The 23010-nt window shown below is 50.9% G+C and overlaps 9 protein-coding genes across 9 annotated transcripts; 5 read left to right on the forward strand and 4 right to left on the reverse strand.

Moving 5' to 3' along the window:
- Positions 1-280: 280 nt before the first annotated feature.
- P153DRAFT_392013 (uncharacterized protein) lies at positions 281-1171 on the forward strand (the record flags this gene model as incomplete). The annotated part of the gene is made up of 1 exon (XM_033671112.1): positions 281-1171. One exon carries the CDS (start codon positions 281-283, stop codon positions 1169-1171), a length of 891 nt encoding a protein of 296 aa, XP_033529076.1.
- A 69-nt stretch (positions 1172-1240) lies between these two features.
- P153DRAFT_7496 (uncharacterized protein) lies at positions 1241-3284 on the reverse strand. The gene is made up of 3 exons (XM_033673384.1): positions 3061-3284; positions 1926-2984; positions 1241-1872 (listed from the first exon to the last, which is right to left on the reverse strand). The coding sequence occupies exons 1-3, from the start codon at positions 3144-3146 to the stop codon at positions 1545-1547; spliced, it is 1473 nt and encodes a 490-aa protein (XP_033529077.1). The 5' UTR covers positions 3147-3284; the 3' UTR covers positions 1241-1544.
- Positions 3285-3617: 333 nt separating this feature from the next.
- Positions 3618-5550, forward strand: P153DRAFT_402458 (MFS general substrate transporter; the record flags this gene model as incomplete). The annotated part of the gene is made up of 6 exons (XM_033671968.1): positions 3618-3766; positions 3816-4174; positions 4225-4453; positions 4506-4601; positions 4664-4948; positions 5002-5550. 6 exons carry the CDS (start codon positions 3618-3620, stop codon positions 5165-5167), a joined length of 1284 nt encoding a protein of 427 aa, XP_033529078.1. The 3' UTR covers positions 5168-5550.
- A 1434-nt stretch (positions 5551-6984) lies between these two features.
- On the forward strand, positions 6985-9609 carry P153DRAFT_362436 (uncharacterized protein). The gene is made up of 3 exons (XM_033667133.1): positions 6985-7139; positions 7321-9347; positions 9401-9609. Exons 2-3 carry the CDS (start codon positions 7407-7409, stop codon positions 9410-9412), a joined length of 1953 nt encoding a protein of 650 aa, XP_033529079.1. The 5' UTR covers positions 6985-7139; positions 7321-7406; the 3' UTR covers positions 9413-9609.
- A 624-nt stretch (positions 9610-10233) lies between these two features.
- P153DRAFT_392017 (uncharacterized protein) lies at positions 10234-12684 on the reverse strand. Its single transcript, XM_033671113.1, has 5 exons — positions 12541-12684; positions 11757-12489; positions 11695-11705; positions 11534-11644; positions 10234-11478 (listed from the first exon to the last, which is right to left on the reverse strand). The coding sequence occupies exons 1-5, from the start codon at positions 12629-12631 to the stop codon at positions 10424-10426; spliced, it is 2001 nt and encodes a 666-aa protein (XP_033529080.1). The 5' UTR covers positions 12632-12684; the 3' UTR covers positions 10234-10423.
- Positions 12685-14351: 1667 nt separating this feature from the next.
- On the reverse strand, positions 14352-15256 carry P153DRAFT_372014 (lytic polysaccharide monooxygenase; the record flags this gene model as incomplete). The annotated part of the gene is made up of 4 exons (XM_033669357.1): positions 14352-14395; positions 14459-14572; positions 14625-14821; positions 14871-15256. The coding sequence occupies 4 exons, from the start codon at positions 15254-15256 to the stop codon at positions 14352-14354; spliced, it is 741 nt and encodes a 246-aa protein (XP_033529081.1).
- A 1147-nt stretch (positions 15257-16403) lies between these two features.
- On the forward strand, positions 16404-18282 carry P153DRAFT_305323 (Hsp90 co-chaperone-like protein Cdc37). Its single transcript, XM_033664597.1, has 2 exons — positions 16404-16651; positions 16711-18282. Exons 1-2 carry the CDS (start codon positions 16628-16630, stop codon positions 18247-18249), a joined length of 1563 nt encoding a protein of 520 aa, XP_033529082.1. The 5' UTR covers positions 16404-16627; the 3' UTR covers positions 18250-18282.
- Positions 18283-18332: 50 nt separating this feature from the next.
- On the reverse strand, positions 18333-20344 carry P153DRAFT_392020 (DUF618-domain-containing protein). Its single transcript, XM_033671114.1, has 4 exons — positions 20072-20344; positions 19824-19915; positions 19568-19768; positions 18333-19512 (listed from the first exon to the last, which is right to left on the reverse strand). Exons 1-4 carry the CDS (start codon positions 20167-20169, stop codon positions 18578-18580), a joined length of 1326 nt encoding a protein of 441 aa, XP_033529083.1. The 5' UTR covers positions 20170-20344; the 3' UTR covers positions 18333-18577.
- A 131-nt stretch (positions 20345-20475) lies between these two features.
- On the forward strand, positions 20476-21909 carry P153DRAFT_362442 (uncharacterized protein). Its single transcript, XM_033667134.1, has 3 exons — positions 20476-20584; positions 20643-20899; positions 21070-21909. Exons 1-3 carry the CDS (start codon positions 20545-20547, stop codon positions 21532-21534), a joined length of 762 nt encoding a protein of 253 aa, XP_033529084.1. The 5' UTR covers positions 20476-20544; the 3' UTR covers positions 21535-21909.
- The last annotated feature ends 1101 nt before the right edge of the window (positions 21910-23010 follow it).

Genomic DNA, 23010 nt, shown 5'->3' on the forward strand with positions numbered 1-23010 from the left:
TAGTATGCTCGCGTGGTGTTGTGGTGGCACTATCCCCACTAGCGTTCACACTCCAAGACAGGGCTAAGCGGGTAGGGCTGAACTGGACGCCTCTGGCTGAGTCGACGTTTCGGGTTGTAACGAAACGGTAAAGTGCGATTCCTCGGTAAAGACAATAGTTTGGTAAAACTGAAAGTCCCTGACCGATTACGGACCATTGCACTTTAAATATAGGGTTCGACCACGCATCTTCGTTTCATTTCTGAACTTCTCGACATTCACCTCAATCATAGCTGCCTCTATGTATACTTTCGAGCCCCACCACCAACCAGGTCTATATTGGACGACGAAAGAGAAGGATCATATCAGACAAGAGCTTCGGATCGTCGGGGAGGCCACACTCCCCTCTGTGCCAAACTATCAGTGCTTTTCCGACTCCCCCTCAGTTTTCGACGACAAGGTCATTGTGCTTGCTCGGGAAGGAGGTTCCACCGGCCGTATCGTAGGCTTCGTCTCGTGTGTCCTACTACCCATTGACGGCTTCGACACTATAATACACACCGGACTGACATGTGTTTTGCCCGAGAAGCAACGTCAGGGCCTGCAGAGTCGCCTCCACACCAGTCTTCATAAGCTCTTGTGTACCGTTTATCCACAAGGCATATGGTTCACGAGTGTTTCCTCATCGATCTCGAGCCTCGTGGGCATCTCTCTCAAGACTGCCAACGTATTCCCATCGCCTGACGTTGCGCAAGCGCAAGAAACGCATCAGCGTATTGCAAAAGACATATCTCTTCGCCATCGCGCTGCTCTTAACATCGACGATGATGTTATGTTCGATTGTGATCGATTCGTCTTTTACTCATCGCCAGACTCGCTGTGGTACAGAGACCCGAAGGACAAGGGCCATCACCATCGCAATGTAGCTTACAACAACTACTACATGACCTTGTTATCCCAGGTACCTGGAAGTGAGGTACTTCAGGTTGGCTTCATGGATCCAGCACTGTATGTGAAGGTTGGAAATACTTCGAAAAAGATTGGTCATGCCTCGACCGCACACTCTATTCTCGCCTACATCACTGGCTTCCAAGCCTTGCTGTCGAAGTCGAGGAGCATGTTTCCATCGGTCGATGGTTTTTGGCAAGGCCTGAGAGGTTTGAGGACGTGGTATTATATGAGACAAAGATAGTATAGTACTGCGGGTGGTATGTTTATATCTCGCCTCTGTAACGGTTTGCCTTTTCTTCTCCTTTTCGTAGGTCTCGGTACCTGAAGGTTCAGAAGAGGACAAAATAAAGCAGGAAAACTTTCAAAATTCGATTGAATCACATGCCTGGTCTCGCATGTGGTCCAGGATGCGGTGGAATGATAACATAGGAAAGCAATGGCACGAGGAGAGTTGTAACATCACGTAGGGAACATAACACATATGAGCGTAACGTTCAATCATCTTTCAACCAGGTCGGCAGTGGTTTCCCTCCAATTGCTCAAGACGTGATAGGATTCCATGAAATTCTGGCCGTCCGCTTTGACAACGTCGTCAGAAAAATATACGATCCGTCTTAATGGTCCGAAAATATACCAGGCTCCATAGGCCAGCGACTATTCAACTTGTCCAATGATCGTCGTAGGGTATCGGAGTCTTGGAACCACGCATTGCTATCTCCACCGCGCTTCTCATAGAAATACTGCAAGGTATGGCGAACAACGTAATTGCAAGCAGGAGAGATGATGTCGATATTGGCGCCATGATACACGCGATGACTTCGCGCAATATCCAAAACCATTTGAACAACGGTATCGAGTGCTGCTTCCGAGTACTCTCGCCACTGAGATCCGATGGATGTTGTATCGAGCTGAAGGATATGCTGATGCAGTAGGAAAAGAGCTCTGGTCGATATGGTCAGTCTGCGCATCGAGCGACTACGAGGGTATAATCAAACCTGATCAAGATGCTCACAGCGCCACAATGCCCTCCTCGGTAGCCATGACACCTGTCCATCGTTGCAGAAAGTAGCCGCTGGAGTTCACTGTCTATATCGACCAAGCTAGATATCTTATCGGTAGTGGCGGTGTTTTTTATCGTTTGAAATACTCGGTCGAGGAGATACGTGGCTTGAGCTGCGCGACCCAAACAACCTACTCCCATAAGCTTCACCGGGGCAACCGAGTAGCTCAATTCCGACCTGTCTTCGCATGTGGCGTCACCGAGTTCATAAGGGAGCAAGTCTGCTTCGTTTGGCGCAGACGAAATCAATGGCAGGCCGGTCAATGATGTCTCGCAGTAGAAGATTCTTTCAAAGATCCTAATTGCCCACCATGTATTCCATGCTTCGCTCCAACCTAGGCCTTCGGACTTCCGATCGAATCCTATTTTGTATGCCATGCGAGCGCAAGTATCAATAGACGCAAGCGCCGAATCTGGCCGACCACGGGCATATTCGTAAGAAGAGATGAAGATAGCTGCTTGGATTAGGTGAAGCGACGGACGCCGCAATACGTGGATCTGAGCAAAGAATGTCTTGGCATGCAAGTAGAGCGTATCATGTCCAACTGGCGATGATTGATTCTGCGGCGGATCATAGGTGAGTAAGCACATGCAAAGAAGAAGCAGAGCGAATTCTGCCGTTGGAAGTGATTGAAATCGAACCAGATCTTCTCGGAAGCGGTCCGGGCAAAGGAAAGGGATCCACAAATGAAACCCTTTGAAATATCGCGTACTGATGTCGTCAATTGATTGGTGGGACGCCCGTATCATTTGCATCACCTCTAGTGATCGTGTAGAATCGAGTGTTACAAGATCGAGCATTGGCCCAATTGGGATTGCCTGGTTCAACGTTGTCGAAGACTTCTTGTAGCCATGACTGGCTTCCCATCCGTCACTCTGTAAGTTTTTGAGAGGGAAAACCAAAGGAGTTGGATCGAAAGCTCCTTTGATCGAGTGGAATGATGGGTGTAGATTCACTTCCAGGCCATAATTGTAACAGCAGGCTATATTTTTCCTAGCCACGGTTAATGAACGAGCGGCCGCCGACAACGATCATTTTCATGATGCTTGTCAATATCAGGGGAGCATACTGCTCGCAGTAGCTACATCGTGGCATTCGCTTATCGCACTTCTTCTTCCTGCCTTTGCAGGTGAAACACACTTGAGAGGCGGTCATTGCAGCGGAGCTCTAGTTTGAACGAATGGTTGAGGAGATTGGCTGCAGGAGACATCAAAATTGATTAATGGATCAGGTATGTGTCGAGGTGTCAGAGACGGTTCAGGTCGACCGGAATGCATGGAGGAGGTCATGTCGTGTGCCTTAGTGGGAGCGGCCGCCGCTACTGTGGTCCCACTTGAAGTCCTTTCTCCACTTTACGCGCTAAGCTCCAATTCGTCAGGATAACTCATCGAGACCGTTCAGACCAATCACGAACGTCTCGAAAGGCACCTACATGTAGTCAACCAATCGTATGTATAGTTTTGGCGGCCGCCACTAATCCAAATTGGGATTATACATGTGAAGGAGCAACAAGATCGGCACCATGAAAAGGTTATAAGTACATTCAAACGATAGTGATGTTAGATTCCGGTTATCCCACGCTCGATTTCCTCGAATCATACTCGTTGCCAACTGTGTCCTACCAACATGAGCAGCCCAGCCATAAAAGAAAGCGTACCACCTGCAAAGCCGCTCATAGAGCAGCCTGGGCTCGCTCCGGAAGGGGGCACTCGGGGATGGCTCTGTGTTACGGGCGCTTTCTTAGGCATTTTCTGCACATTCGGTTTCCTCAACGCGTACTTCTCGCTCACACCCTCCTAATGAACTAAAGCTAACTAGCGGTAGCATTGGCTTATTCCAAACCACCTATCAAGAGACAAGTCTCAGTGAATACACCCCTTCAGAAATCTCCTGGATATTTGCCACGCAACTTGCTCTTATGTGGGCGCCTGGGCCAATCTTTGGACGTCTCATCGACACCTTCGGCCCGGCGCCGGTACTCTACCCTAGCTCACTTCTATGCGTCTTCTCGCTCTGTATGACGAGCTTGGCCGACAAATACTATCAGATTTTCTTGGCGCAGGGTCTTGCGTTTGGGATCGGTGCCGGGGGGGTCTCCACAACATCCATGGTGTGCGTTGGTCAGTGGCACATTCGTCGTCGAGCCTTAGCTATAGGGATTGCCACTGCTGGAAGCAGTGTTGGTAAGTAAACTTGTATCCTATGCTGTGGGTCAGGCTGATACATCGTCCAGGTGGTATTATCTTCCCCATCTTCTTCGATCGTGTCATGCAGAGAGTGGGGTTTCAGGGAGCTATACGGTACACAGCACTCCTGATAGGCATTCTGTTGGCAGCGTCATGCTTCCTCATCACCTCAAGACTTCCTCGCAAGAAGTGGGACTGGGAAGCGAAATGGTTCGACTTGGCGTTGTTCAAGGAGAGGCAGTTTGCTCTGTTCACGATTGGAGCATACTTTACCATGTAAGTCAAGTTTCGCACAGTCAAGTAACGATGAAAACGCTAACCAATCCAGGTGGACCATATTTGCGCCTCTGACTTTTCTTCCCGGCATGGCACTAGAGCAGGGCTTCTCAGCCTCGCTAGCCATCTACCTCCTCTCCATCATTAAGTGAGTTCCTTCCGGTTCGCAACCCTGCTTAAAGCTCTTTTGAGTGTTAACGAGGTGATCAGCGCAACATCAGTCTTCGGGAGAACTATCCTTCCGTATTTCGCAGATCAGATTGGCTCCTTCAACATTGTTACCATGAGCGCTGGTATGAGTGGAGTATGCATGCTTGCTCTATGGTTACCCTTCAATCACCACCACAGCCATGCAGGAATCATTGTCTTTGCATTGGCGTATGGGTTCTTCAGCGGGGCCTTCATCTCCTTGCTGATGCCTTGTGTGGTCAGAGCCGGCAACATCCAGACGCTGGGACGACGGTTCGGAACTTTCCAGATTATCATGTCAATCAGGTAACATATTTCAATCGTGCAGTTTGCGTGTCGTTGTAGCTAACTTTTTGTAGCAATCTCACCGGACTTCCTCTTATGGGTGCAATCTTAAACCGACAAGGCAACCACGATTTTTCGGGGTTGACTATCTTCGCGGGAGTTAGCTGTCTTCTTGGTTCGATTGTCCTCACTGCGGCTACTTATTTCCTGGGAAAGACACAAGGCTCGTGGAAAGTGTAGCGTAAGATGTTACGTCGTTGATGAGTCTGTTACTTGACTACAGACTAGTGTGTTGGAGACCGAGGTCGAACCTCCTGTATCATCACCTTGCTACTTTTACCATGGTCAGACGTTCCAGACTTTGGCTTGGTGATAGGATGGTGTGCCCCGCCGCTCGCAACCGACATTGGATAGAGTCATGATTCATGCCCCGGCAGTACGGTGGTGGCTGTTCAATAGGCCTTGAATAAATTTGGCAAATAGATTGTCGGTTGCTAAAATGAATAGAACTTAGCTAGATTCGAAAGGTCTATAGTCTTGTTAACCTTTTTCGTTTCTACACTCTCTCCTACATGTTGTGTTTGTTCAACCCCTCCGCAGTCTCGCTCTGTATTGACTGAATTCGATGAATAACATCAGTTCTGGTTCATTTGCGGTTTTTTTGTCCGACCTAGGTGACCTTCGCATTTTCTGGGGTTATATTGGGTTTCCACCCAAGTTCATCTTTTTTGCGTCTAGAGTATGTCATAACAAACGACGTTTGACGAGGTCCCAAAACTCTTCGCTGATTGAGTGTTGTGTCGACAAGCCCACCTTTCAGCTGCTAAATACATAGCGTCTTGCAGTGCGCCATAACACTTTGCATGCGCCATGCTATAACTGTGTTCGTTGTACTGCAGTATCCCACTCCGGTACGAACAAGGGCGACGACACAGGTCATGTGCCATCCACGTTTGCCATGGGTATCGCTCACCATGTCTAGCTCCATGCTTATCGATCCTTGGTCCTGCAGGAAGAGATCGACCCAAAATGCCGAGGTATACCAGGGAGGTTGACGATTTGTGGGGGTGGGGTATCCATGTGATGATCCATGAAACCACGATATGCTATACCTTTTGTCGCTATTCACTGGTACGATATTGTTCGGGGTGGAAGCATCCTCTCTGGAAACGGACCAGTATTGAGGCCATACATCAGGGAGGAGGCTTCTCGGCATACATGGTTACCATCCTTAACGCGTGTTTTTGTAGCATTCGTAGATCTGAGCAAGGTATTGACATGGGAGGTCAAGACCGTGGAGGAATCCAGTGGGAGGGCGTAGAGGGGCATCTCTACACAATAAAGACACAGGTCGGGGAAGCACACAGCCGACACGATAACGCTCATTAGAGGAGACTTCTAGACGAATGGTGTCACAACAAGTCAGGGACCCCCGACATTGTTACGAGGCATTGTGTTGAAGTGTAGCCAAACACACAGCCGTGCCTGACGACCGTGTGGGGCCGCTACCGACCGTTTGGACGCTTCTTTTGTGGACGCGCACATCAACACAGACCCCTTGCGTGTTCGCAGACGTAGCGGCGGTACATACGCGTCGTCGGTGGTCTGGTTGGTTGCATAAATAGAAGGTGTTTCGAGACTCGTGAGCGTGCACGGACGTTGAGTTGGGTTGAGAGTGCTTGGCGGTCGCCTACGTAATAAGGCTACGAGGCTGCAGGAGATCACTAGGAGCCGATGTCAGGGGTGGAGAATCATGCTGGAAATGGAGCAACTATGACGATATGCGAGCGGAGCTCTGCTGCGTTCACAGTGATTGTATATCGGCTTCAGATGCGCTCACGTCTAGGCGGGTGAGAGTAATTTTGAAAGGAGATATGGAAAAATTCACGATAGTGAATAGCGGAGGAGAACGGAAGACAGTTCAGGCAGGAGGCTGAAGTCCAGCCGGTTGCAGGGATTGTATTCCGCGATCGGTTGTGTCATTCGGCATCAGCATTGACGGCAAATCCCCAAAAGATCAGGAGTCCGCCGGGCTCGAGCAAAGCGTCACCCCATCATCGTCTTCAAATCTCCTGCTGAAGCATTGCCCTACCTCTCTTACCTAAGTATTATTATCAATTCACCGTGTCGACGTCACGAGCATTGCAGACGAGCAGGCGACTGCCGCTCTCCCACGCTCGTTCGCCCGCAGCGCTTGTGCAGCCACGAAGTGGTGAGTACCCCACGATCTGATAAAAAATCCACATCAGATTACACCTCCGCCCCTGCGCGGGCTTACACAAGCGATTGCGACACCTGCGCGTCCACGCTGCATTGTCTGTCGCGGGAGCTGGATTGGAAATGCCCGCTCAATTGATTAGCAACGTCTTGCTAACCATGGTTCACTCCTTTAGCTCCTTTTGCGTCCCTACGTCGCCCGCTTTTCCACCTTCCTCACTATCTCTTATCACATCGCCTCATGGCCTCTTCACCATCCACCATGGTCAACCACAACATACCCACGACTGCGACATCGCACCCCAATGACCCGATTCCCTCGGAACCGCCTCACATCCCCCAGCTCACCCTGCGGCCCACACAGTCACAGCCAGAGTCACAGCTCGAGCAGCACTCGCCAAAGTCCTCGGGTGAGTCGATACCATGGAGCTCACAGAGCAGCGATGGCTCCGAGGCGCCCATGACGCCCAACACTGAGCCCGACCAGGCTGTAGACGAGGTCGTCGACAAATTGCAGGACCTCCCTACCGCTGCCGTAAACTTCACAGGGCAGGCGCGTCCCAGACGCGCCTCGACAACCCTCATCTCAGACAGCCCCTCGGAGATCAGACGCATACTGGGCGAGGGCGAAGAGGCCACCAAGCTCATCAGCAGCTGCTGTGGCGGTGGATGCTGTCTGCTCAAGACATTGGCCCCCGACACGTCATCGCCAAATTATGTGCCTGTCGTCGTTCCAGACAATGACGCCTTCAGAAGCCTCAACCTGCGATTGGGCCCTCTTGCTCTCGACACTCCTCTCACCAAGACGACCGATCTGCCCCCAGTCAACATGTCCCTCGAGCCATTTGCCAAGGGTGTCGACTTTGTCTCAGAGGTGCACAAGACGCCTCCCAAGTACGTGCAGCCACATCCACCGTACCAGGTCTACTCTGCGCCACTATACCACGCCCGCGAATTGACCAAGCCCGGTGCCGAGAAGAGGACGATTCACTTTGATATCGACGTCACTGACTACCCCGACGAGGGAGGCGTCGATTTCAAGGTTGGAGGCGCCATTGGCATCTGCCCACCAAACTCGCAGGACATGGTCGACGATCTCTTCGACATCCTGTGCATCCCTAAGTTTGCTCGTGACAAGCCAGTCACTCTTAAAACCCAGACGGGACGATGGCCCACTATCTGGGGCGAAGACCAGCCACGCGAGATGCTCACAACACGTCGCGAGCTATTGACATGGTGTGCAGACATTCAGTCCAACCCGCCTACCAAGAACCTCCTCCGCGTCATGGCCGAATACGCCACCGCACCCAACGAGAAAAAGATACTCGAGTACCTTTGCTCGGCACAAGGTCAAGCAGCCTTCTGTGATCTGCGAACCGACTCCCACCTCACCATTCCTCAGATGCTCAGCGCGTTCCCCTCGTCGAAGCCCCCTCTACCAGCGTTGCTTTCTGTCCTCAACCAGCTCATGCCTCGTTTCTACTCGCTATCAAACGATCCACACATTTCCTCGGACCGCGCCGGCCTCCACAGCGCCCGCCGTCTCATTGAAATGGCTGTCACAATCCACGAGACACCTGACTGGCACGCCAAGGGTGCTGTGCGTACAGGCGTTGGTAGTGGCTTCATGGAACGCCTGGCTCACGCATTTGTCACTGCGGAGAACGAAGGCATCGACCCTGCCAGTGTGCTCGACCTTCGGGTGCCCATGTTCCGAGGACTTATGGCCAACCCCCTTTCGCAGCAATTTGGTGGCGAGGGCCCCATGGTACTCATCGGTGCTGGAGTTGGCATGGCTCCCTTCCGCGGCTTCATTTTGAATCGCCTCAAGAACGCCAACTGCGCGAACAAGATCTGGCTCATCCAGGGTGTCCGCGACTCCAAGCTCGACGAATTGTACTCCGGCGAACTCGGCGACCACGAGCGCGAGATCAAAAAGGTTGTGCAAAGCCGCAAGGTCCGAGTCGGTGGCCCCAATAATGAAGTCAAATACGTCCAAGATGAGGTACGCGTACAGGCTGACATTGTCTGGTTCGTCATCAACGCCCTCGACGGCCGCATTTTCGTCTGCGGAAGCAGCAAGGGCATGGGTGAGGGCGTGGAGGATGCTCTTATGGACGTTGCTATGCAGAAGGGTGGTATCAGTAAGGCTGAAGCCAAGGAGTTCTGGGCCAAGAAGAGAGACGATGGCCAATACATTGCTGTAAGCAACCACACATGAGTATTTGAGGACGCACATGCTAACCCACATGACAGGAAACCTGGTAAATTGGCTATTGCATCTAACTGTGTTTGTATATATTTGCCTTGTTGATTCTTTCACTTCTCGTACATGCTACCATCATTATCATCACATCGCCAGGCGTTGAGCAAAAACGGCGTCAATTCTAGATGAGATGCGCACAAGCAGGCATATAGGTCTGAGATATACTTTTTCTCTGGGATGCGGTCTGGGTCGGCAACAGTCTTTTGTTTAAGAAGGATATGGGTATGGCGTTTGGATGGGTGGGTAGAAGAAGAGATTCGTCTCCATGATTGTTTATCCGCAATGAGGAATTGTTGTGTTGTGGTGTGGAATTTGAGCGTTGTTGAAGTGGCTTCTGGGTATTTAGTGTAGGAATGAATCGATTATCGAAATTGGAATTGAAGTGTGCTGGTGATTGATCTTGGGGCTGCTTGAAAGATTTATATATCTGCAAAGGCTATTACGGATCTAGTTTTCGATTAAGAAGATCATGAACTTGCTGATTGCGCAAAGGGAAGGGTAATGACTTCCCTCCTTTGGACTTTGCAATGTTGTTCCAAACACATTTTCGTTCTTTTTTTCGTCTCTCTTCACAGTTGGCGCACTTCTTTGTTCTGAAGAAGGAAGATGGGAGGAAGTCGAAAACGAACGATTAGAAACACTGGATTCTAAGGACATACAGCTGATTGTTACTAAGAGTTCTTTGATGGCCAAGGGCGGAATACTATACTCTTTTGTCGTGTAAATTCCAGGAATCGTTAATAAGAACTCGATCACACAATCTTGTTTCCAAATGAAGTCTTCCCACGTACTATATTCTTCAACATTACATTGGTACATGTAGCAACTAAATGTTAAGAGAGGGCTTATTAGCTCTCTGTCACTATCATTGTGTATTCTTACTGATGTTTACTGTGTGCAAAGAGGCTGGGTATTAGCTTCTACACTGAGTTACTATACTAGAGTCTTACTGTGTTGCGTCTATCTGCTTACAACACGCATGATTACGCTATATCCCCAAAATAATATCCTAGTTATATAGCTTCAGTTTGGGGTTCTTCCTCTTCTGCTTGATGCGGAGGTTGTTGCTCAGCCAACGTCTTCAAGTCCGTCGGCCGCTCTCTCGTCGCGCCCAATACATGCTTTGAGTCCTTTGGTGCCAACATGACTGTGAACTCCTGCGTCGCTTCCACGTCTTCTTTACCCTCTTTGCTGACACGTCTTCCGCACGGAATCGTTACCGCATTCGAAGCAACATCGAACCCCATGCACATGACACCTTTGTGTTTTACAGATTCGTACAAACCAAACGAATACGTCGCGAATTCCGATCTGTCATGATTCAGCTTGAGTCTCAGACGCGCCTCCATATACCATCGCTCGTTCTTCGGTCCTGAGATGGGGAAGTCAAACGGATCGCCGTCGTCCGAACGGAGGAGTTTGCTCGCATACGCCCAGGAGATGAGGTCGGAGATGGAACTGTAAGAGCGTGGTAGATGTCTTTTGACGTAATGTTGGGGCAGCTTCCGGCCAAAGACCTCGAGTGGAATGAGGAAGCAGTACAGAGCGAGCCAGATGGTGATGCAAATGAAGAGTGGCATGGACGCGTATACAATCGATCCTGATTCGTCTCCAGGGACCACGGTTGTTGATCCTGCTGTGAGGACGGGAAGCAATCGTTGGACAATTGCCACGACCGATGTCCACGCAATTCTCTTGTGTCCGTTCTTCAGAGCCACGAAAGTCACAACAAAAGGAGGGAGAGTGTTGTAGTCCAAGAGAAGGTTTTCGGAAGCCGGTTTGGGGCTTGACATGCCTCTGAAGGGTTGTGTCGATCGGGCGAAGAGGTCTACGTCTTGCCAAAACCACGTGTAAAGGCTGACGCTGAACGCGGGGATGAATTGGAAGACCACGGTCGCCCAGTTGTAGGACATTGAGGTTGTTTGCCCGCCCACGAGACCGATCGCCAGGCCGGTTATGGAGGCGGCTAGTAGTGTTAGGGTGAGGCTGATCCAGATATATGCCATCCAATGTTCCATGTTCAAGGCTACAGAGCGGTAACGAGTATCGGCGATGTCTCGTAAGGAGACTATGATTTCATGTTAGTCTTCGTCGTCTGGAGTACTCTTATTGAGAAGTCATACATTTTTTGGTAGCGGGAGGCTGGGATGCCTTTTGAGTGCCTTGCACTCCGGTTCGCTGTGGTTGTTGTTCTTGTCCGTCGCTATCTGATGGTGCCGGTATTGCCTTTGTCGCTGTCATTAGGTCAGAAAATGTGAAGTAGACTACTCGAGGTCACACGCACCTTGTATCCGTCTTGGGATCTCTCCAAAGCCATGCCAGATCTCTTTACCTCATTTCCAATACCCAAGCTTCAGATGATCGTTCTGCAGACGGTCCCATAAAGAATCCCTCTCCGCAGTATCCGTGCCTTCAAACTTGTCAAGAAAGTCACTGTGACGGAACAGAGCCAAATGGTCCGCTATCGACGCTGGCTCCCACCTCAAGCCGGTAACAAGATCATACAATCTACATGTCAGAATACCCATGAGTACACACATCAGAGCATAGATAACAATGAGCGAGTACAGTGCCCAAGGGGTGACCACAGCCTCGACATAATCATCGTAATTCGCCGTGTTCAGCAGTGATGATTTGAACGACAAGATCGTCGCGGAGATAATCTCTAAAATCCAGACAAACGCCAGGAGTCCGTTGCCATTGGCGATTGCGTTTCGCAGGCTGAGTCCCGGAAAATACGCGCCCAGGATCGTTTTGCCAAAAGCAGATCCTTCTGGTTCCGCGGCCAACATGAAGGGTGTCATGCGGCTGAGGTTTACAGCAATGGCATGCCAAAGCGAAGCAGTTATTGTGCCGAGAACAGGAGGCAGGATTTGGATGGCGAGATAGCTCCAGCGGTTGCTGAAACTAAAGTAGTCGTAGAATAATAAAGAAATGAGGAGGCCGAGGACCAGGAGGTTGAAAACGAGCGCACTGCAGATGAAAGGCGTGCGTAGTATGAGAGGCAATGACTTCAACGCCGGAAGGCTCTTGTCCTTGGCCTCTTGCTCGGATATCGGACATAGAGCAAGGCTGATAGCTAGCATGCTGTCAGATCAAGAACCAAATGTTCTTTCACTGTTGAACGTACGTGTGGTTGGCGGGTTAGGTGACAGCTCCTTGCTCAGACCTCCAACGCTCCTTTCTCTGAGCTCCGTCTCCTGAAGTGGAAGGTGTTCCATTGTCGATGTCGACCACCGGGAAGAACAACGTCGAAGCTGAATTTACTAGTATTCCTGTACTTTGATCATTTCCCAAATGTACTGCCCATCCAAGGGTATATACATCTCTACTATAGTGACACAGTGGCTGTATCACTATTTTTGGGTATTAGAATCACCGGATCAGGCTCCAATGCATTATAAGACTACATACGTCAGTGGCAGTTCTAATTGTATCTCCTCCAGTCACCAAATATAGTGTTGACAAATGACGTTGCTGTGAGTTATTTGCCTGGTAAGGCTGAGCGATGATGCAAGGAGGCTGAGCTACGATGGCTGCACACTCAGGCTCAAAACGCCCACTCAGATGTTCTCCAACCATCCAAGTATATCTCCACTCAAATTCGATCACACTGTTGGAAATCTTGGCTGCAGCGTATCGCGTATCGTCGCCGTTCAAGTACACGCCTGTGGTCTGAGAATAGATTATTCCTTATCAGTATCTTCGACGACAGATTGAAAATCAAACGTCAGCCAAAAATCCGTAAAATCTTCATTCTCCATTGGTTTTAGCAACCAGCGTATACTCTGAATCGGGCCACTCCGCGGGTGCCTGGCTACTCTTGTTCTTGGCACGCTTCTGCACCTGGGCGGTGTTCCAGCCTGATTGCTGCCTCACACAGTATCTCCACCGGATGTGCTTGTATATGCTCTGTTAACGTTACAGGGCATAATCCCAATCTTCGCCATCATCGATGAGCTTGCGAGTTAAACGGGTTGCTAATAGTCCTCAATTCTAACACAGCATACCTCATAATTTCTCATAGATCAAAGGGCCTATTTGAATACTAAAGACGATAGTTGTGCTACTTGTATGCGCCGGTTTCAATATCCGAATATTCTTTACCGTCGAGAAGACACCTAAGACGACGAGTGACTTGCTTATCGCGGAAATCTGCACATGCTGTCTTTCGAGACGCTCGGGGCCATAGCTGTACAGGTCTCATTATCAGTTCATCACTTTGTCCAGCAGGTGTTTGGGGCTCTTTCTACCATCTTTTGCGTCGAGCTGGCTGATACACTAGTCCCAAGTAGCCTACTACACTAACTTGACGTGGTGATGTATGCTTCAGACATCGCCAAGTACGCGTCAAAGTTAGCATGAGGATTCTCGGTAGGTGCCTTGTGGAGCGGACTAAGCAAACCATACTTGAACCCCGAACTGAAGTGTAGATCATATTTGCCAAGAGAAAACAGATTCCAGAGATTGCAAGTAGTCAAATATATATCAATTCTTGGGGATGCTCCAACGTACCAAGCATCACCGCCTATAGCCCATGCAGTCAATATCACCAACCAGTCGGAGATGGATGTATACTATTTGATCTGTAAGAGAAGAATTAATCCGTCACATCACAAGAACAATGCTATTCTATATCGATACGTCCCTATATCTTCACCTAGTTAAACGTAGAGCACACAATCAAGATATCAATTAACTACAGAAGGCCAGCGCTTAGGAACCGCAGTCCAAATGGAGATTCACTGCGACGTAAGAAAATCACATCAAAAACAGCTCACAAAACCGAATCCGAATATCACATATCAAGAACACAACACACAGAGCAACAAGGTAGAGGAACAAGCTCAGAGCAGACGCACGCATCGCATTCGAAGTGAAGGTTATGTAGGAGGCAACTATATACATGAAAGATCATCATTTCTCCATCAGTCGACCAATCTAGCAGGTGAAGAGCTTGGGACCGGGGATGGTGTAAGTAGAGGCTGTATGACGTTAGTAGCTGCTTTTCTGTACAAGTAATGGATGGGAAGTGTCCATAAACATACCTTTGTAAGCGTCGTACGTAATACCAGGGTCCGTGGCCTTGTAGGCACCGGGGAAGGACACAAGACCGGTGGGAACAGTGGTTCCAGTGGATGATACCGTCAATTGATGACATCCTTCACGTCGTTAGCTACTGTGCATTAAGGTTTAACGTCTGGAAAGTCTTACCTGGGTAGAACTGAGCACCGGGGTACTCGTACGCGGCGTGCAGCGCGATGATCTCGTGACGAACGAGGTAGTTGCCCTTGGCAATGCACTTGGGGACGGTGTACTTGACCGAGCCACCAGCGACCTGGAGGTCGTCGGAGCCCCAGACATCAGAGGTACCAGTGCGGCCCTTCTCCTGGACCTTGAACCAGACAGCCCTAGGATGATAGTCAGTATTGGAAGTAGGAATCGAAGTGAGTGACGTACTTTGACTCGGGCATCCAGTTGTTGCAGCCTGTATCAGGGCACTTGGCCATGTAGGTGATCGAAGGACCCATGTGGCTCTCGGGCCAAAGAGTCCAGAAGAGCTCGACCTCGGAGCCAGCAGCGACCGCAGCGTGGAGAGCGGCAGGCTTGGAGCCATTGATGCCTCCAGCAGCGTATCCACCGCACTGGATGTCGGAGATGGTGAGGTCCTGAACGGGCCCGTTACCCTGGATCTCACGCGAGATACGCTGAGGCGTGGGGCTCGTGTACGGGTCTGTGTATGGCTGGTAGAAAGTGTAGTCCTTGTTGCCGATTGTGGCGTTGTTGACGTAGCCGTGGGCAGCAACGGCCGTGGCGAAGCCAAGAGCGGGAATGATGAACCTCATGATGAAAGAGTGAAAAATGTACGACTAGCGTATGATGAGTGTAGAAGTGAAGAAGTGGGAGAATATAAGTCACACAAGAAACGAAAGTATGAATGCGATGCTTCGGGTTCTGAATGACCTGAATGCCGAAAGATATTGCGCGAGGCTGCTCTTATATGGTATTTTCATCTAATATTTGGAGTCAGGACACCTCTGCACCACACAGATTGAAACATCCATGAAGATTATGCCTGCAGGCTATCATGAAGGATGGACAATTGATTAAACGAAACGCACTAACAGCACATAGTGTGGATCTTGGAATCTCCACAATTCCCCGGTGGTGGTCAAAGTGGTGTCTTGTTGAGTTGGCGTCTGCAAGTAAGGACCAGAACGGTCAAGGCTTCCAATGAACTCCCCAGGTGGAACCGGCACATTCAGTCCTTGACATCTGGGACCGGGTGCGAAAGCGAGACGCTGACGCCGGCAGTTCGCGACGAAACATGGTGGATTCATGAAACAAGGCATTGACTGAGATGACAAGCAATAGTGAATTCTTTAAGAGTTGGGATTGGTGGACCCGACTCGAGTAGTCGGAAGACGTCTCAGAGTGTAGATCACACGTGATCTCATCTAGTCTGCCGGCAAGGACGTCCCGGGAATAGATTGATCGATATGGGAGAACATATTTGCTGAGGGTCATACTAATGAATAAGTCAATGTAGAAGCACGAGGTTCTCTCAAGTGATCAGAAGAGCGTCTCCATCCCTGGAACATCTGAAACAGGCGAGTTGAGGTTCGATATAGGAGGTAATTTGCGGATTGCGGAGGCCAAGACCTTGGCGGAAGTAGGAGTGAATGTTGCAAACGAGGTAACCTGCGTGCTGTGGTAGCATAAACATGTTTGATGGAGTAGCAGGACGAATATATATCGAAGTCGCAGCTCCCCTGGTCACCCGCAATGAGCGCAAAATCTCTCATTTGTGTTACAGAGAGCATGTTACCCCTAGCTCACGTAGCTGAATGTTTGTTTCTTGGCGAACCAAGGTTTTCATCTTACTACCAAGTCTGTTTACATCGTCTTCTACAGCCATGTCCATGTTCCGTGTCTGGCAATCCCCGGGAGAGTTCCGACTGCATGTCTGTGAGTAAGGTCGCCTATTGAAGACATAGAAGAGGTGTTGTGATTGAGTACGAAAATCCGTGACGACGCAATGGAGATATCACAGAAGTGTGGAAGTGACGGTGCAGTGACAGAATGGAGATGAGGCTACTCGAAGGTTCTCGAGAAAGCTTGGCATCCCACCTCGACGAGGAACCTACCCCGCGGGCAATCGCGAGCTTGACGTCGATAGCAGCATCAAGCAGCAATAAGACGACGACACACACACAATGGTGATCAACTACAGCAAGTGGGTGAGTAATTACTGACCGGACACTATACCTGTTGAAGCAGTAACTAATTGATCCTCCAGGATGCTCTCGAGCTCTCCGACGATAGTGACATTGAAGTGCACCCCAACGTCGACAAGAAGTCCTTCATCCGCGCAAAGCAAGCCCAGATCCACCAGGAACGCGACCACCGACGCCATCAAATCAAGACTCTGAAATACGAACGCATAATCAACGATGGCCTCACCGAGCGCATCGACCGCCTGCTCACGGCTCTCAAGTCGCATAGGGCGAAGCAGACAGAGGGAAGTGGGAATGATGACCAGCTGGTCTTCCAGGCAATGATGGAGAGCATGATGGATATGAAGCTAGACAAGGACGGTGGAGGAGAGAGGCCACCACCGCCGCCAGAGGGCGTGCATGAGCACATCAAGGACAAACCATCGTACCCGCAGATGATGGCGAGTCTGGTCGATTCAGTGAAGAAGGACATTGATGCAAGCAAGAGCGAGGAACCACGATATGAGCAATTCATCAAAGGTCTGGAGAGGGAAAAGGAGAGGGTTGTGGACCTGCAGAAGCAACTTTTCGCGAAACTGGCCGAGTTGGACAAGGAAGACAAGAAGCACATCACAAGCGAAGACATCCACGAAGGCTTCAGCTACTCTAGCGTAAAGAAGGGCGAAGAAGAAAAGGCACCCGTCCCCACACCGTCCTCCTCCTCCTCAACATCCTCCAAACTCGTCCCTGCAAAGGAGACCACAACCGAGCTCCTCAATGCCCCATCCCGCCCCTCACCCTCCCGAACAGACACAGACCAATCATCAGGCGCAGACGCCGACATCGAAGAAGGAACCGCCACCCACGACGATGCCGACGACGAGGACATCTCCGCCTCCCCCCTCGCACAATCCTTCGCAAAGATAAAAACCGGCGACTGGTACGCCTGCCTGCAATTCCTCATGGCGAACCCCTCCGTCATGGCGGAGAAAGAAACCGACGGCCTCCTCGTCGAAGCCTTTAACTCGGAACTCGACGGCAAGCCCAAACACGCCCGCCAATGCGTCCACCAAGGCCTGCTCCTGCAGTACTGCCGCCAGCTCGGCGGCCGCCAGGGCGTGGAACTGTTCTTCAAGCGCATCCAGAGCAAAGATCACCAAGCGAGCAAAATGTTCACAGACGACGTCGACTCAACATATCGCCGCATCCGCATCCGCGCTGCGGAAATCCTCAAGGAGCGCGCAGAGAACCCGCAGTCGGCAGAGGGCGTCGAGCAGATCCAACTCCACGCCGTCAACCCAAATACTACTATCAACATCGTCGTCCCGGCGGCGGAACCCACATCGACCGACCCCGAGGAGCGCGAGGCGGAAGTCGCGTCGAGGCAGATCTTCGATACGTTTCCGCCGGGGTTGCAGCGCGCGCTCGAGACGGGCAAGCTGGATGAGGTCAACAAGGTGCTGGCTAAGATGAGCGTCGAGGAGGCCGAGGAGATTGTCGAGAAGCTGGGGAATGGGGGTATGTTGAGTCTCGAGGAGGGCGTCATCGATGCGACGACTGAGGAGGGTCAGCGCGCTATGCAGGAGATTGAGAAGTCGCATAAGATGCCGGGACAGGAGTGATTTCTGCGATGAGTGCGTGTTATGGGAGACGAGTTTCATGATTATGTTCAAGACTACGCGAAGGGTGGATGAGTGTATAATATCCTAGATCAATGGTATCGGCTGAATGATAAATGATGAATTGTTCGACTTTTTCCAGTTTCTATTACTTATAGAATGCGATCTTCGCATGCTTTATCCTTACTCCGTCAAAGGTCGCCAGTACTTTTCTGCTCGCGTACAACAACCTGAGTATGTTTGGTACTGTCGTGAGATTGGTCGCTTCTTCCTTACAACAGCCCAACCATTAACCCTCCAACATTTTCCCATCTTAGACACCCCACAGTCTTCAGATCAGCTCGCCGAGGTTGTCGTCGATTCCTTCCATATCGCCATCTCCCTCAAAAGCCGCAAACTCATCTTCCTGCACATTGTGACCACTCATTTTCCGCTTCTTGTACGTAGCCTGGTACGCGTTCTGCCCATACACACCGCCCTGGTCCGGTCGCACATGTTGTAGGCTCTTCAGCAGATCAAGCGCAACGTGCTGGTTTGGGTCTCCAAACGTGGTTGTGTCGGCGGTGGATAGCGCGGTGTGACCAGGCGGGGCAGGAACGGATTCAGGCTCCATGGGGTTTGCAGCTGCTTCGGGCATTACGTCGTTGCCAATGTCGGGAACAGGCTCAAAGGCAGCGGCGGCAGCGACTTGCTGGGGCGATCCGACGGGTGTGAAGGATTCCATGGGTGGCGGCGTGAGTTCCTCGACTTTCGGACGGTCTTGTGCGGCGGGAGATGTCGTCGCGACTGGGAAGGGCGCGGCAGAAATCTTATTTGTGTCGGCGGCTGACATGCCCGTAAGAATGGCCTGCTCGACCTCGCGCTTGCGGCTGTCTATGGCGTCTTTGCGCGTCCCCAAGTCCAGCATTTGCGCCTCCTCTTGCGTCAATTTCGACTTGTTTGCCTCGAGAAGTTGTTCGAGCCCTATGATCAGAGCTTGCCTTGCTTTCATGATTTCAGCCACGGCGCCCTCAGCCACGGCGAGTTTCTTGACAAGCGCTGCAAGACCAGCTGCGTGCATCGGCGGAGTAGGGATGGCATTGTTCGGATTGGTGAGCTTCTCGTAGTCCTGGTTTGCGGTTGCGAGAGCTGGCTTTGCATGGAGATCCGCTTTCTGGACAGAGATCGCGAGAGGTGCCACGGGTGTGAGCTCGGGTGGTACAGAAGAGCTAGAAAAGAGGGAGCCACCGAGGGCAGGCTTCTTGCTTGTACGCGTTCGATCAAGTTCTGTGAGCCGTCAGTAGGAAATCCAACACGCATAGATAGTCGATTCAAGCCATACCGTCAATTTGCTTCTCGATGCTCTGCTGAACAGCCTGAGTGAAAATCTGCCTTTGTCGCCAGACCTCAACTACTCTGCGGATCTTGTTCTGGATCTCGTGGGGTGAGCTTTTGTATGCGGTCGCCGTCGCGTCGGCGATGAGTGGTTCGTATGCGCGAATGAACTCCTCCTTCTTGCGCATCTTTGAAGTTTGTGTGATTTCTGTAGTTAAAGTGAGCTTTAGTTGCGTTGAATATCAGAGTTGAGAGGGACCTACCATTTGCTAGGTAGATCAAGGTCAACTTTTTGTTGGGCGCGGACTCTTTGACGCGCTGGAACCAGACTTGCGCGATGCGCTCGGCATGTCGTCTGTGGGAAGATCATGTTAGTATCGCGTCTCAAGCCATGTGAATTGTGACTGGAGTGCAAGGGTGCGCGAGTGTGCAGACATGTGCAGATGGCAGGCAAGCTGTTTGCGCCAGGTTCGACAAACGTGATTGTCCATGGATAGATGGGAAGCCTTACCTGTGGAAGAGGATCCACTGTCCCACGGTACAGATTGCCTCTTGCGTCTCATTGAGCGACGAGAGCTTCGCCTTCAGGCTGTCTTCTGTAAAAGCCATGTTCGAGGTCTTCACGAATTGACAACGGCTTCTACTGGTGACGAGCTCTCACGCGAGTAACCTGACAAGCCGATCACGCGACTATTGCACTGCAATGATGAAGTTGGAACGCGTTTCTTCAGTTTGCAGAAGAGATATTGGTCTGCGACGTGACTAGTCTGATGACGTGTGTTTGGTGAAGTTGATGGGAAGAGCTCGAGGGAGCTCTGGCAGCTGTGGCGCTAATGGTGTCGGCGAAAGGTGTCTCCGTCGTCTTGGCGGGCTGTCTCCTTGGTAGTGACAGCAACGTGTAACGACAACAATAGTGGACAATCGATTGCTGCCTGCATCACCTTCTCTTCCCGCCCCAAGTCTCTCATAAACTTTACCTTCACCATGGCTGACCGATTCCCGTCGTTGGATGAGATTGACGCTGGTATGCGCCGCTATTGAACCCCCGATGGAGCTCCGGACAAGTTGCTGAATCTCCCCAGGTCACACCGAAGCGCGCGGTGATGCCACCGACTTCGACCTCGTAGGCGACTCAAATGGCACCGACGACTTTCTCTCACGCGAACGCGCAATGCTCGGCGACGACGCGGACCTGTTCACTTCGGACAACGACAAGCTGGCAACAGTCGAAGATGGGGATGATGACTTGCTTGGTGGAGACGACTACGAGGCCAACGTTGGCGGAGAGGAGATGAGCGGCTTTGAGAGCTCTTTCCCCGCAATCGACACCTCCAACAACGTAAGCAATGCGCCGGTTCCACCACCTTCACCTGTGCTGCACAAGTAGTTAGCTCGCCATTGCCCGTGTCACCGATGAAGAATAGAGAGAGAGCAGGTCCACACCATAAGTGCAGGACGCGGGGCGATAGTGGATGCAACTCCTCGGACAAGACATGCTAACTCTAGCAGCACATGGCCCCCGGCGGCACCATCACCGGCTCCTCACTCCCGTTCCTCCCCGGCCAACCCGCACCCTCGTTCACCCCCCTGCGATCAGACTCTCCAGAGCCCGACGTCATCCGAGAATGGCGCGAACGCCGTGATCTCCAGATCCAGCACCGCGACGAAGTCTCCGCCGAGCGCAAGGACCGAACCATCAAAGAGGCCCAGGAGAACATTGACGATTTCTACGACAACTACAACAACAAGAAGGACAAGGAGATTGCCAAGACACGAAAAGATGCTGAGGAGTTCCTTGCCAACCGAGACGATACGACCGCTGGTGGAACGAGCTGGGAGCGAATTGCCAAACTGGTGGATCTGAGCGGCAAGGGCACAAAAGGCGGTGCATCTGGGAGTGAGAAGGCGCGGTTCAGGGAACTGCTGCTGAGCTTGAGAAAGGATGAGAAAGCACCTGGCGCGACTGGTTACTAGACGTGTTGAGCGGAGTGAACGGAGAGGAACAAACGCAGAGGAAGAGACGGTATGATGATGACTTCAAGGACTAGGTTATGCAGGTTTTGGCTACTTCGGTCTGCCCGGCTGTGGCTTGGAGTTACAGGATAGGATGCATGTTACTTCATGCAACTCTGTTAATACTTTTCTCCACTGTTCCGCCTTTTCTCGTCTTCTTGCTGGTTAACGATTATCTCATTTGTGTCTTTTCGCCTTTGACTATGTCTTGCATTTTGACCACTGTCGTCAATCCCAGAAGGTTCTTTTTGAAACATCATTTCCTCCGGTACGCCTCATCGCCAACACTTCTCTAATCCCATACCCTCCGAACCAAAGATACAATCAAATGAACCCTCATCTACTACTCACCAAGATGCCTCAAGCCATGACTTTTAGAAATTATAGTACAAGCACCCAATGGTGAGCAGCATCACCTTCAACCCACCGTGCTCGGAGCAAAAAACGCTTCAAGAGTTACCGATTCGTACTCTGCAATGCCTGACGAGTACAACCCGAACGTGTTTAGCTACTAGGTCTACGTAAATTATCCATTCCAGTCCAGCGCCCTTCATACCAGCAGAAATTGACCAGTTAGGCATATAGTGAAAGCTGAGAAACGCGTTCTTACTCTCGAAGAGAACAGCTTTTCGGCCTTCAACGCGTTGTTTGAGTTGCGGGGAAACAGTGGGCTTGATTACTTCGTTCTCGATGATGTGTACAAGCTGGACGGGCATAATAGTCTGCTACACCCCTTGAACACACTCAAGGCTCTTTTTGGCCATGCTGCAACTAAGTAGCGCGCCAACATTCGAATTATGAGTCTGCTCCAGGAAACCTTGCTTTTCTTGGGAAAAGCATACGTGAATTGGCTTCCGGTTTTGCGGTTGCGTCGTTGGAGAGTGGGACTCCGCGGGATGGATGGCCGCGGGGAGGTTGGGTTGTGCCTTTCCTTACATAGCCTCCAAGATCAGAACATCCTAGATTTTATCGTTCGGGTGTGAGCGTTTATTACTCACGTTTACTTCAATGCTGTATGAGACAATTACCAATTTCATGAGAAGTCAGATTGCTGACTTGAGCATATCCTAGGAAGGGAGTGTGGCGAAAAAGGGTCAGTGCTCATGAGTAGTCCTGATCAAGCAACATGCAAATGATAGGCGTATGATAACTCTCGGTAGGTAGTACTAAGCGAGAGTTTAGACCGAGAGTATGTCACATTTTAGTATTCGGAGCTGACCGTGCGGCGTGTAAGCTTGATGACGGGAATCAGAGACCACTTGCCTTCGCAGAATGTGAAGGGTTCCAGCCGTGCACTCAATCATAACCGAGATCTCATAAAGTGGAGATTACCAACGCGGGAGACACCAAGTCCGTGGATGCGTGAGCGGAGAGACGCGATGTATGGTCGAAGTGCGAGATCGCCGAACGATACACTAACCATCCATCGGGAAGGTG

The sequence above is a fragment of the Dothidotthia symphoricarpi genome (genome assembly GCF_010015815.1).
Source record: "Dothidotthia symphoricarpi CBS 119687 unplaced genomic scaffold P153scaffold_1, whole genome shotgun sequence".
Taxonomy (NCBI): Eukaryota; Fungi; Ascomycota; class Dothideomycetes; order Pleosporales; family Dothidotthiaceae; genus Dothidotthia; species Dothidotthia symphoricarpi.

Bases quoted from the DNA above. Each gene is read 5' to 3' on its own strand.
- P153DRAFT_7496 (XM_033673384.1), bottom strand. From the start codon at position 3,146: ATGACCGCCTCTCAAGTGTGTTTCACCTGCAAAGGCAGGAAGAAGAAG. The intron at 2,985-3,060 runs GTATGCTCCCCT...AACCGTGGCTAG, and splicing joins CGATGTAGCTACTGCGAGCA to GAAAAATATAGCCTGCTGTT. The intron at 1,873-1,925 runs GTTTGATTATAC...CATATCGACCAG, and splicing joins GCTGTGAGCATCTTGATCAG to AGCTCTTTTCCTACTGCATC.
- P153DRAFT_362436 (XM_033667133.1), top strand. From the start codon at position 7,407: ATGGTCAACCACAACATACCCACGACTGCGACATCGCACCCCAATGAC.
- P153DRAFT_392017 (XM_033671113.1), bottom strand. From the start codon at position 12,631: ATGGAACACCTTCCACTTCAGGAGACGGAGCTCAGAGAAAGGAGCGTT. The intron at 12,490-12,540 runs GTACGTTCAACA...ACAGCATGCTAG, and splicing joins ACCTAACCCGCCAACCACAC to CTATCAGCCTTGCTCTATGT. The intron at 11,479-11,533 runs GTATGACTTCTC...ATGAAATCATAG, and splicing joins GCCTCCCGCTACCAAAAAAT to TCTCCTTACGAGACATCGCC.
- P153DRAFT_305323 (XM_033664597.1), top strand. From the start codon at position 16,628: ATGGTGATCAACTACAGCAAGTGG. The intron at 16,652-16,710 runs GTGAGTAATTAC...TTGATCCTCCAG, and splicing joins TGATCAACTACAGCAAGTGG to GATGCTCTCGAGCTCTCCGA.
- P153DRAFT_392020 (XM_033671114.1), bottom strand. From the start codon at position 20,169: ATGGCTTTTACAGAAGACAGCCTGAAGGCGAAGCTCTCGTCGCTCAAT. The intron at 19,916-20,071 runs GTAAGGCTTCCC...ATCTTCCCACAG, and splicing joins CAGTGGATCCTCTTCCACAG to ACGACATGCCGAGCGCATCG. The intron at 19,513-19,567 runs GTATGGCTTGAA...GACGGCTCACAG, and splicing joins CATCGAGAAGCAAATTGACG to AACTTGATCGAACGCGTACA.
- P153DRAFT_362442 (XM_033667134.1), top strand. From the start codon at position 20,545: ATGGCTGACCGATTCCCGTCGTTGGATGAGATTGACGCTG. The intron at 20,585-20,642 runs GTATGCGCCGCT...GAATCTCCCCAG, and splicing joins GTTGGATGAGATTGACGCTG to GTCACACCGAAGCGCGCGGT. The intron at 20,900-21,069 runs GTAAGCAATGCG...TAACTCTAGCAG, and splicing joins CAATCGACACCTCCAACAAC to CACATGGCCCCCGGCGGCAC.